At 44.7% G+C, this 13289-nt stretch overlaps 1 protein-coding gene across 2 annotated transcripts in view; it reads left to right on the top strand.

Moving 5' to 3' along the window:
- The window catches only part of LOC308586457 (cholesterol 24-hydroxylase-like), a 46849-nt gene that overhangs the window by 5472 nt on the left and 28088 nt on the right, over positions 1–13289 (top strand). The window contains exon 1 of one of the 2 annotated variants that reach the window (XM_081193117.1): positions 6021–6208. The exons of the other annotated variant lie outside the window; for it this stretch is intronic. Coding sequence (XP_081049243.1) covers positions 6072–6208 — 137 coding nt within the window. The 5' untranslated portion in view covers positions 6021–6071. Of the gene's footprint in view, positions 1–6020; positions 6209–13289 lie in introns of those variants that run through there. 2 annotated transcript variants of the gene reach the window in all.

The raw sequence follows: 13289 nt of genomic DNA, 5'->3' as shown, positions 1-13289 counted from the left end.
CTGTTCCTAAAATGCATAGGCATATACACACCTGTTGAAAGGGAAAATTATTTCATGTGAGAGGTCTGTCAGGAAATGCTGTTCCTAAAATGCATAGGCATATACACATACACACACACACACACAAAAAAAAAAACTTATGAAATTTAAATCCCATTGGGGGGGGGGGAGAAACTACTCAAGAGAGGAACTCACAGTGGGAGTGCTTTGATATTTACCTGTGAAAAGAATTTGGCATGTCCAGTACTTAACTATTGTCTTCCTGGAGCAAAACACATTAAGGATGATTTCCCTTAATGGTTCCAAGTTTTACATTTGAAAGAAACCTCCTCTCCCCCCTTACAGTTCCCCCCTTCCTCTTTCTCTCTTCTTTAGCTGATCTAGCCTCTGTGCATGTGCAGAGTTCATGTCTCAGCAAACCTTTTATACCATTGAAAATGTTGCATCTTTTGGCTCAATTAGAATAAGGAAGGGAAAGGTAAGGAGTAGATTTTAAAAATAGGGTTAGATTTTAAAACAACAAAAAAGAGAAACTCAGCAATTTAAGTATTCACCAAAGCTAGCAATTTCAGCCCAAGCTTCCTTTATGTACAGGAAAGGGCTATCATTATTGGTCATTTTATCTGGTCATTCGCGGAACAATCAACCGCTCTCTTATTTATGAGTAAAAATGGCCAGGTAAGGAGTAGATGTTAAAAATAGGGTTAGATTTTAAAACAAAAAAGAGAAACTCAGCAATTCAAGTATTCACCACTCAGCCCAAGCAAACTGAGACTGCTTCCTTTATGTACAGGAAAGGGCTAATATCCCTCTGGCCATTCGCGGAACAATCAACCGCTCTCTTATTTATGAGTAAAAATGGCCAGAGAGTTAGAATTCATAGGATTTTTTATTTTTTTATTTTTTAACATTCTCAGTCATGGTCAAGGCTAATTCTACTTAACTATATGAATTTTTATGTGCTTAAACTTTTAATAGACTTTTAAGTTTGATTTTTTTTTTTAATAGTAGACAAAATGATAAATACTGTAATCACTCAACTGCCTGATATCACCAGTTCTGCTTCAAACATCATGGCTTCACCTCACACCTTTTAAAAAAACAAAGAGCAAATCTGGGCTGAATTTCAACTCATCAGCCACAAATTGGGAAAGTTGAAAGGGACCTGGGGTCATCTAGTCCAACCCTAAAATACAGGTTTCATAGCAAGATTTGAGCAAATCTGGGCTGAATTTCAACACATCAGCCACAAATTGGGAAAGTTGAAAGGGACCAGGGGTCATCTGGTCCAACCCTAAAATACAGGGTTCATAGCAAGATTTGTACTACCAGAAACACACACATTCACCTCTCACCTTTAAAAACAAAGAGCAAATCTGGGCTGGATTTCAACTCATCAGCCACAAATTGGGAAAGTTGAAAGGGACCTGGGGTCATCTAGTCCAACCCTAAAATACAGGGTTCATAGCAAGATTTGTACTACCAGAGAGACACACACATACTTATGTACACAGACACAACTGGGGAAGAGACCACAAGCCATGCGCCTATCATGTACTAAGGAAGAGGAAAATAAAAGTACCCAACCCTTTTAGCAGATCTTGAAGCTAGTTTGAGTGAGTGTTTACTTCCTTAGACTAAAGAGTGAAAGTTCCTAGATAAATTATCTTTAAAGACTGAAGTGAACATTTTTCCTAAGATAGGGAGAGGATCTCTTATAAAGCATAGTTAAAACAGCCATAGATTTGATTTAAAAGGAATACAAAAGTGACAATTTTTCCTGAACTTGCAGAGGAATAGTAAGCCTAATCTATGCCCCCCCCCTTTGCAGTTTCCTTTAAAGGAAGCTTACTCGGAAGTAAATTTACCTGGCAGAGAATAAGAAGGAGAAGGAAAAAAAAACTGAAAGAGACAGAATGAAACAAGGGGGGGCATTTTCTAAGAAAAGAGGCCAGGACGTCTTATAGAGACTGATACCAGGAGCCTTACAATAACTCTTCTGTCCAACCAGATCAAAGTTAAAACTGGACTCAGATATTTTTCTTAGAAGGAACACCATACTTTCATAGGCATATACTTAATGAAATACATACACTGCATTTTAGCTTGAGAGAGCAGTTGGCTCAACTAGGCTTTTGCAGCAGAAACATTAGGTTACCCTCCCCACTGAAACTAGAGGAAGGAGGTGGGGTAATCCTCCTTTCAGAACACAAGTAGCACGTATACAGGATTTTACCACTTGGGAGAAAAACTCTCTTTTAGAGTCTCTTTAACAAACATTTGCACACTTCATTCTCAATTTTTGTCTTGTTTAAGATTGATAAGGCTTCAACATGGCTTCCTTAGATTTAGAATTGGAGCAAGCTTGCATTTTTATTTTAGATGGTACATTTAAGATAAGCAGCTGCTGGATGTTGCCTAAGCACCATTTAAACACTGGAAAAACGTTTCTTAAACACAAATTGAAGGGGACTGTCAGAGTCCAGGCGGGAAGTAAGCACCAACTGGGCTTCTTTCCCATCAGGAGTCTGTGGGTTCATTTCTTTTGATTGAGGTGCACCCATTTTAAGAATTTTAATAGCGCTAGCTTTTACTTTTATACTGCAGTCGGGGTTTTATCCCCACTTTTCAGGAAACACAATAAATAACCCACAGTACACTCAATTTGGACAACTCCGAGAATTAGTACTGTGACACACCGCCGTTCGTCTGGCCTGACTTACTAGGCTGGTACAGCTGTTGGCCTTTCCTGGCTACTAAGCTAACAGTGCGGTCAGCGATCTCAACCCCCCCCCTTTGGTCATTACTCAGCCAGGGAGCCCACAGCAACCTCCTGCCTCTTACAATCTAACCTGAGAGTTCCCTACTGGACGCTTGCGTAGCGCAGTGCCAGATTGGGACTCAGAAATGACAAAGAAGGAAAGGAATCAGGTGCCCTTGCTTTCTCTGCTCACAGGTCATCTCTAACAAAGATCGCCATGGCAGAGGTGCGGCTACACCTGGGAGTTATAGTTTTCAGTACAGAAGAAAAAGCACGACCTTTTTCTGGGCAAAACTCCGAAGGAATAGGTCGGCATATAGACTGTAGAAGGGAAATGAAAGAAGTCACACACAACTTTTGCCTGGGCCTACTCCGAAGGGCTAGGGCTGGTGTTGAGATTGAGGGGACAGAAAGGAGGAGAGAAAGTAGAAATTTTTTTTTTTGAAGGGGAAAGGAAGAATTAAAGAATTTTGGTTGCTGTGGTTTAGAGACCCCAACCCACTACCAGTGTTTCCTACTTAATACTCACTTCCGCATGCGCTGTTCCTGGTGATCCCACGATGTCTTGACTGGTTGTTTAAGGCCGGCCTGATCAAGATTTGCTTCCTCTGGTTAGCCCCGCTGAACTCCAAGTTATTGCCAGACCCTGGGACCGATGGAAGACTGGTTATTCCTCCTGGCAAACTGCCTGGTGCGCGCTGGATAACCAGTCCTTCCTCGCTTCCAGAATCCGGGTAACCAAAAGTCCCTTCGTGCGTGGTCGCCATCTGTTGTAAATAAAAATATGCCCTTTTCCCTTATGGGGTATCCAAGAGCCCATATAGAGTCCTTACATAGGTTCCCTATTGGTAGGAGAAAATAACAGAGGCCAACCAGAGAATATGGAGAAGCAAAGCAGCTAGTAAGCTTGATCTTTATTGATCTGTTGCAACAGGGTACTCCCCTCACACGCAGGAGAGGAAGAGGACCCAGAACAATGGCCCGCAAGGCCTTATAAAGACTTTTGAAATTCCCCTTCTCTAGATCAGGACCACCCCCAGAAACATTATGCATACATCACAGAAGGGGTGTAACCTAAGACCACCCCTCAGATACATCCCACCTACATCACAGAAATTTAAATGTTGTTTTTCTCTTGTCCTTGTTTATCTCCTGTCTAGCAGGTTACTTGATTGGATTTTCTGGGGAGCCTGGCCATTCTTTTGTAGTGCTAAAATACTTATTTCCTGGGCCAGGTCACAGGCTCACACCTTATTCAAACACAGATTAAGACAGGATTTGTGAAGGAAGAGACAATGGGGAGGCTTTTCCATTTTTAACCTTGCAGAGAAAGGATTTGGTCAGTTTAGGAATCAAAATGGTTCCAGGTTGGCTTTCCTGTACTGATCTATGTATGTGCAGTTATGAACATTACTATATATCTAAGACCATAAAATTCCTATCACAGGAGGTTGGGCTGGGGAGATACGTTCCTTTGGACCTGCTCCCAAGCAAGGCGGGCACTCAGGGCTGCTCTCACCCTTTCCTCACTGTCCTCCACACTCCCCCCCTCCTCCTCAGTTGGGGCTACTGCACATGGGGAGGCAGGGAAGGTGACCTAGATGATCAGAGGTCTGGAAGTCAAGCCTTATTAGGAATAGTTGAAGGAGCTGGGTATGTTTAGCCTGGATAAGAGCAGACTGATAGGGGATTGCCACCTTCAAATATCTCAAGGGCTGTCACATGGAAGAGGGGAAAAGCTTCTTTTCTCCTGCACTGAAGTAGGGTTGCTATGTCTTGAAGAGCAAGAAAGGGCACAGCCTGAGCTGCTGCCAGCCTGAGCTGGGGAAAGAGGCCCTGCCATGCCCGTGTGCCTCTTTCGCCGGCTCGAGCTGGCAGCAGCTGCAGCGTGCAGAGCAGCCCGTGCCTGAGCCAAACAAAAAAACCCATACCTACCCAACCCTGACAGTTCCAGTTGTGCATGTTGGTTCCCCCCCACCCCGAAAAAGACATGTCCAAGATTTCCCAGGTGTATGGCAACCCTACTCTGGAGGGTAGGACTTGAACCAATGGCTTCAAGTTACAAGAAAGGATATTTTGACTAAATATTCGGGGGGAAACTTTCTGACAGTAAGAGCTGTTTGGCAGTGGAAGAGTCTCCCTCCTTGGAGGTTTCTAAGCAGCGGTTGGAGGGCCATCTGTCATGGATGCTTTAGCTGAGATTACTGCATTGCAGTGGGATTGGACTCAATGACCCTCAGGATCCCTTCCAATTCTACGATTCTACGATTCTATGTTCTGACTGGGTGCTTTGGCATTGTACCAACTCCTAAAATTAAATCCTTTGGTCTTCCAAATGGACCATCATTTGGTCCTTCTGACTCAATCTGTTTTTTTTTTTTAAAGATATTTATTAAAGGTTTTAAACAATAAATCACCAAACACATAAAACACCATCACCAACATAGAACAAACAAAAAAGAATAAAACAAAAAAGTTAACACAGAATAGATAAAACAGAACATAATCAAATGTCAAAAAACCATATTTCCATAACCTTTTGGACTTCCTCACAACTCCCTTTCCTGCGTTCCCAGTTATAAAATTATAAACAGCAATTTATCACCTTGTTTCAACTCTTATTTTGTAGTTTTCAAATATTATGTCTCCAATTTTAAATGTTTTTATCAAATACTTAGATGTTTAAGTTTGACATAATACTAATCAAAATTTCATCTTTGTTCTTATATATCACTTATTTTCATACTTCTTTCAGCTAAATTGCTGATGCCTCGTTGTTTCCTATCCTGCATCATCTTAACATTCATACAGTTTACAATGTTTTTGTAAATAGTCCTTAAACTTTTTCCAATCCTCTTCCACTGTCTCTTCTTCCAGGTCTCGGATTCTGCTAGTCATTTCTGCCAATTCCATATAGTCTATCAGTTGCGTCTGCCATTCTTCCAGAGTGGGCAAATCTTGAGTCTTCCAATGTTTTGCAATGAGTATTCTTGCTGCTGCTGTTGCATACATAAAGAAAGTTCGATCCTTCTTTAACACCCTTTGGCCAACAATGCCCAAAAGGAAGGCCTCTGGTTTCTTAGGAAAGGTATACTTAAATACCTTTTTAAACTTTTTTTGACTCAATCTGATTGCAGGGACTGTATGTTTAAGTAAAGGTTCCTCCTACTGCATCCCAGCCTGGCTCCTCCCAAACTCAAAAGGGATTTATTGCCAAAGCAACAACTCCAGGACTCCAATCTCCAAGGCAGAGTCATTCAAACTTTGGAGGCTTGGCATTGCAGCTTTGTGGCTTGAGCTCCTGGCTGTCATGGATGCGCCAGAGGTGATCTGGGGCTTGCTGCGCATTTTGCTCGCGGTGGCCCTTCTGGCTTTTGGCCTTTATTGCTGCTACATAAAATCAATCCACATGAAGTATGATCACATCCCTGGCGCCCCAAGGGTGAGGTAAGAGGCTGGTGGGTTGTGATACTTAATGGGAGATGCCACAGGGAGGGGGCTGCTAATTCTCTTGGACCTCCGAATCGTAATGTACAAATGTGTGTCTTGTGGCCAGACTTTGACAGGAGGAGGGGGCAGGGTTGGCAGGGCATTCATGCACAGGAGGAAGGAGATGGTGGTGGGCTTTTCGCCTCAGGTGGCAGAACTTCCTGACCCTGGTGTTGCTGGTTGTAGTATCTGGAATAATAATTTTTAAAATGAACAGGCATGCAAGTTTACGATGTCCCCTTTCTCACAGTAGGATGGGTCATGGGCTGTTATTTCTGGGATGGGTAATGCATGTTCCTTGGAGATTTGTGTGAATGAATGAACTTTATTACGGTCACAGACCAGGATAAAAAACAACAACATATAAATAAAATAGCAGTTAGGATTTTTTAAAACTGATAAATGTTGGAGCAAATAAGGACAAAGAAACAAGCATAGGATAAAACATCTGAATAAAATACAAGATTAAACACGGATAATGGATGGATAAAAACTGATAATTAAAGCAGATAAGAACTAAAAACAAATAAAAACATGCAGTTAAAACAACTGTAAGAGCGTAAGAACTAAAAGACTCGCAGTTAAAACAACTATAAGAGGCTGCAAGAGTAGAAGCCTCTGAAATAGATGACACTCACAGCATTAGACACTGATGTGCAAATATGGTTAAAACAGGCAATTAAAACAATGTACAACAATAAATTTAGAAACAATGTGCAACAATAAATTATCCCAGGGAGTTGACTCAGAGTCACCCATGGAACCGAGTTTGGGGATTTTCATGCCGGATTATTTTGAGTTGGGCGATGGTCTGCGCCTACAGATTTGTACACAGAATCTGACGACCATCCAGGTCTTCTTATATTTGCCTAACAGCAAAAGGTCAAATTTTTGCTTTTGCGGGAGGTCGGCGAACCCCACCAGTAGGGGATCAATGAACTTACTGTGTGCCTCTTCGTAAAAGGGACATTTAAAAAACAAGTGTTCTGGGCTTCCTATCTCTCCCAATGGACAGGTGCAAGGTCTCTGGGCATAGGGTACTATACTAAAGGCTCCATCCAGGACCGGCAAGGGAAGAGTGTAAGACCGGCTTCTGGCGAGTGTAAAGGCCCTTCTTGCATTTCTAGATACGAGAAAGAAGAGGTATGCTGCCCGTGCGGTTATATATCTCTCAATTTCTCCAATTTCATAGTCGGGGCACTTTGCGCAGTCCTATTGTCTCTCAGTATCCAATATTCTTTGCCTGACTGTGGCTTTTGCCTGGCCCAAGCCCAGACTTAGAAGGGCTTGAGGGGCAAAACCCAGTTTCTGGAGGGTGTTCAGAATTGCAGTCTGCCAGCCTGACTGGAATTGATCGCAGAGGATCAGTGGGGCTATCCCTCAGGGGGAGCAGATTCAATGTCAGCCATTTGTAAATTGATGTTAAGCAAATGCTAGCCTCCACTCTCATCATCCCCGTTTCCAATCTCACCCATGCATTTGAGACACATCTGGGGACTTGGAGGAGAGCTCTAAGAAGTCTAGATTGAACTCTCTCAAGGGGGGAGAAAGCAGAGAAAAGCGGACCCAAAAAGGAACCATACAGGAGTTGTGCCAAAGTTTTGGCCTTGTATAATTTTAGAGCTGCGGGGACGAAGAAGCCCCCTTGTGCACTGAAGAATTTAAGAATACAATTTGTGTTTTTTTCCACTGAGCTCCCAATGGAGTTTATGTGTAGTTTGTTGGATGGGCAAGGATCAAGGAGACAGGTGGTTGGTTTCACTCGTCCAAGCAGCCTGTCCACATCCTCGGAGGTAACAGATTGGAATTGATCCCACGCAATTTGACTAGACAGGACTCTAGCACTCTCCCGCCCCGGCCCTGCTCCCACGGTGGCGTCTACCTCTTCCCGAATCTGTCCGGGCTCCATGCAATCGGAGAGGGCGCTTCAGAGCCAAACAGTCAATAGCCCTGGTTAACTCCACATTCCAGCGGGCCACCAGGGAATCAGCTGAAAGGCCATCAACATGGGATAAAGCATCCCCTACCACTCTCTGGAAACCATTTGGATCCATTAAGTGGTGGGGGTGGACCATCCGAATCGGTCCCACCTCCCTGCAGAGGGGAAGGGTCACGGAGAAGTCAAGTTGCACCAGGAAGTGGTCTGACCATGGCACTTCTTTTGTTTCGCTTTTACTTAGTGTCAGAACACCAACATCCATGGAGGTAAACACCAGGTCCATGGCATGTCTGCGGCTATGGGTTGGGCCAAACTTATTCAGGGACAGCCCCATGGAGGCCATGCTTTCCACGAAGTCCCGAGCGGCCCCTTGTAAGGTCGTGTCGGCATGGATATTAAAATCCCCTAGGACAACCAAGCTAGGTGTCCCCAGGAGAACATCCGCCACGACCTGAAGCAGCTCGGGCAGGGAATCCTTGGTGCAGCGGGGAGGTCGGTACACCAAAAGGAATCCTGTATTGCCCCTATTGCCCAACTTCCAGAACATGCACTCAGAGAACTGGGTCTTCCCAATAGGACGCCTGGTGCAAATTAATGACTTCCTAAAAATCACTGCAACCCCCCCTCCCCGCCCACAAGGCCTGGGTTGCTGTGCGTAAGAGAAACCTGGTGGACAAGCAGCGGCAAGAACAGGCCCATCTGCTTCATCCAACCAAGTCTCTGTTACACAAGCCAGGTCAAATCCTCCATCCATGATCAAGTCATGGATGGCAGTGGTCTTATGAATCATTGACCTGGCATTGCACCTGGGATAGGGAACTGCGGCCAGGAAGCAGGGTAATAGTCCCTTAGGATTGAAATGGATTTTCAGCCAGAGGGATATTGCTTGTTCCCAGACTTTTAATTCCACTCTGGGCAGTCCTGCCTCTTGCCTTAAGACTGCATTAGGTGTACACTTAGGGGTAGCAAATAGTGATCTTAAGAATTTAGATTGTACTGTTTCAAGGGTCTTAAGGTTGGCAGTGGGGCTAATTTGAGAGCCATATAGGAGTTGGGCTAAAGATTTTGCCTGAAAGACTGTTAGGGCCATCGGGAGGAAGCCAGCTCCTTTCCTTCTGAATAGTCTAAGGATAGCATTTGCACTTCTTCCTGCTGATATAGCTGATGTGGTCAAGTGTGTTGACAATTTGGCATTATAAGAAAAAGTAATGCCTAAGTATTGGAAGGTCTTAGTCTGTTCAATGGCGTTTCCCTTTACGCTCCAATTATCTTTCCTGAAGGAGCGGTTAAAATGTACAATTTTAGTTTTAGCGAAGTTAATTGTTAACAATTCAGTGTTACATTGGTCACTAAACTTTCCTAAGGCACGTTTCAGACCCACTTTGGTTTGAGAGAGAAGAACAGCGTCATCCGCGTACATTAAAACGGGTACTTTTCTGCCAGTTGAAATTAAATAGTAGAGGGGCCAATAGGCACCTTTGCCTGACTCCTTTGAAGGTTTTAATAGAGTCCGTTAGGTGTCCTACGCGGCTGCACCTGACTCTAAGAGCCGTGTTTGCGTGTAGTGCCCTGAATTAAGAGCAGGAGCCTTCTATCTATATTGGTACCCTGTAGTCTGTCCCAGAGTCTGGTTCTGGAGACTGTATCAAAGGCTGCTTTTAGGTCAACGAAGGCAGCGTATAGTGAGGCCCGCCCTCCTGATTTGTATTTGTCGATGAGAAGTTGTAGTGTTAGGCAGTGATCTGTCATGGACCTTCCAGGTCTGAAGCCCGCTTGTTCTATTGCCAGGATATCTTCATTCTCTAGCCATTCTGTAAACTTATTAAGGAGGTGCTTTGCGTAGAGTTTACTGACCACACTTAATAGGCTAATCAGACTATAATTCGCTGGGTCCCCTCTGTTGCCCTTTTTATAGATCGGAACTATTATGGCTGTTCCCCATTCCCTTGGCATGTGGCCAGTGTCATCTATGTAGGTGAAGAGGGTGGCTAAGAAAGGTGCCCACCAATCCGCCTGTCCTTATTTCTGGTGTAATGCCATCTGAGCCTGGGGCTTTGGCCATTTTCAGTTGGTTTATATATGATTTCACTTCAGTTACTGAAACAAGCGGCCATTTAGCCAGTTGTTCTATATTATAATTCCGTAGTGGAGGTTCAGTGTACTCGTACAAAGATTGGAAGAATGAGACCCACAGGCTAGGAGGAATTTGTGAGGTTAAGGGGGAAATAGGTTTATGGGTGCCAGAAGTTACCAGTTTCCAGAATAGTGTCTGATCTTTTGCCGCACTAATTAATTCTAGCCAACATTTTCTGGTATAGGCATTCTTTTGGTGGAGTATTAGGTCTTTATACTCTTTTTTTAGGGCACGGACAGCAAGATAGGCTTGGTGTCTAACAGAATTTTCGGCTGTCAGGGCAGCTTTGTAAGCATTTTGCAGGGCTTTCTTTGCCTCAAAGCAGGTGTAATCAAACCAGGGTTTATTTGATGTTATTGGCTTAGTTGGCCTTTTCTCTGTGGTATTAAAAAGATAGGGCTTCAATTGTTGGAGCAGGCTCTCATACTTGGAAACTGGGTCCTCAGGCCTAGGATTATTCCCAAAGCCAGTTAAAATTGTACAGAGTTTCTCAGAGGTTAAAATCTTCTTCAGTTTGGTATCAAGTGCAGGGGTCCATTTGACTCGGCAACCAGGTCGCTCTAATGCGGTGATCTCTGCAGGGTATACTGTTCTCAGGAAGGGTGACTCATTTAACGGAGACACCTGGAGGTGCAAAGGGAAATGGTCCCCCTCTATGAATGGGAGCACTTTTAAATTCACTATTTTTGTTAGCAATTCGCTGTCCACCAACATATAATCAATTATGCTGGATCTTACCCCAGACACGAATGTATATTCCCCGGGGATGTCGCCCCTGGTGCAACCATTTAGGATATGAAGATTTAGCTGCCTAGAGAGTTTGAGGAGGCAGGCTCCAGCTAAATTTGAATGTTGATCCTTTGACTGCCTTGGTAAAGCCTCCGGGCCAAAGTCGACAGGGTACCCTATTTTTTGCCTGTATTTGGTTTCTAAACTGGGGTCATCAGGACCTAACCTTGCGTTTAGGTCACCCACCAGCAGGACCTTTGCTCCCAGATACAGTGGTGCCCCGCAAGACGAATGCTTCGCAAGACAGAAAACTCGCTAGACGAAAGAGTTTTCCGTTTTGGAGGTGCTTCGCAAAACGAATTTCCTATGGGCTTGCTTCGCAAGACGACAATGTCTTGCAAGTTCCTGCTGGGTTTTTTTTTCCTTTCCCCCCCTTTTTCTAAGCCGCTAAGCCGCTTATCAGCTGATCCGATCAGCAGATAAGCTGCTAAAAGCCGCTAAAAGCCGCTAATAGCCGCTAATAGCGCTATTCCGCTAATAGCGCTAATCCACTAATCCTTCAATGGGCTTGCTTTGCAAGATGAAAAAACCGCTAGACAAAGAGAATCACAGAACGGATTCTTTTTGTCTTGCGAGGCACCACTGTACTTTGTTATCAGTAACCTGACATAAGAGTCCAGTCTATTCCAGATGCCCTCAATATCGGTTTTTTTGCTTGTTGGGGGGATATAAGCATTGATAATTAGTAAACTGCAGTTTCCCCAGGATATGAGTAGGGCCATTGCTAGGTGGTCTAGGGGGGACAGTTCCTTACAGGTGGCGTTTAGGCAGAGTGAGATTAGGATGCATAATCCCCCCTTGAGCCTCCCTGGTCCTCTGCCTGCAACTGCTCTCACTGCATATGTATAGTATCCTTCCAATGATGGGTTTTCAGCCGCCCACGTCTCTTGGAGAGCGATGATGTTAAAGTTTTGACGGTAGAAGGGAATGTCTGTTGAGTGGGAGAGGCATCTGGACCAGCTGGCAACATTCCAGGAGATGATGTTTAGGGCAGCAGTTGATTCTTGGGTTTTAGATTCCAGGCACTCATAGCTGTTTTCTGCTGCTGATTCCTCAGGTCCTTTGAATTTGGCTTGATTGAGCCATGATGCGGAGGAATGGGGGAGCCTTTTGAGGGAAAGACTAATTTGGGGGTATTAATTTGTCCGTCCAGGCAGTCACCTGCTAAGACCTTATTTCATTCCTCTGCATGAATAGCTTCTAGGATTCCCAGGCAATCCATGAAGATTGGGCCAATTCCCGGCGCTGGCACCACTAGTTCAACTTGTTGCGATTTGGATTGGGCTATTGGAGGGGGTGCAGGAGAGCCCGTTTCTTCTGGAGACAGATATCGACAGGTTGTCCATTCCTCGTTGGTTAAAGGCTTTGATTTGCAATTGATGTAATTAAATTCCATGGGAGGAGGCGGGGCTAGAGGTGGCAGGGACTTCCTTATGGTCGAAAGTCTTTCAATTGCGTGTTGAGGTCCCCAATACACCCCAAAGGAAAACACAATTGACACTTAATTTTTGTTTGATTTTTTTGGCATAATTTTGGCCAGAACTTTATTCAAATTACAGCAATGTGAGTGGTTGCTTAGGCATTGGTAGCACTAACTGCCCCCGCACGGGGACAGCTCTGACATTCGCACCCCCCGCGAAGTCAGGAAGGGTAAGTCACCTGGGGAGAGAGACGGGACTGGGAACCATGCCTCACCTCTCCCCAGAATGCTCCCAGGGGCTTGCGTGGCCCTAGCCCCTTGCCAGGGGGTTTCGGACAAAAGCATGGGGGAGCCCCTGGGTTCCTTTAACGGAAAACCCTTGAAGCAGCAGCAGCAGCATTTTGGAGGGGCAGGCACAGCCGAATCCATACCCCTCCACCAGCAGCAGCATTTTGCGGGGCAGGCACAGCCAAATCCATACCCCTCCAAAAACCAATTCCAGACCAATGCCTAACCGCAAACCTTACAAGTTGTGACGATTTGCTACACGGTAGGCGAAAACCAAGTGGCACACACTAATCAGCCAAATGGCAAAATTCCTACCGGGCCCCTGCTCCAAAGCAGACGACCCCATGACAGGCAATAGCAAGGTCAAGCAAACAGCCTAACATTAGAGAAGGGAGGACGGGTGATCCGAAGCACACAGCGAAAGAGGACGTCCGTTGCTGCGTGCCTTGTATTTAACAAATAGGGCTGT

The sequence above is a fragment of the Podarcis bocagei genome (assembly GCF_964188305.1).
Source record: "Podarcis bocagei genome assembly, chromosome: 1".
NCBI classification, from domain to species: domain Eukaryota; kingdom Metazoa; phylum Chordata; class Lepidosauria; order Squamata; family Lacertidae; genus Podarcis; species Podarcis bocagei.
Note: the sequence above shows the minus strand (reverse complement) of the source record. Positions and strands in the feature narration are given on the sequence as shown.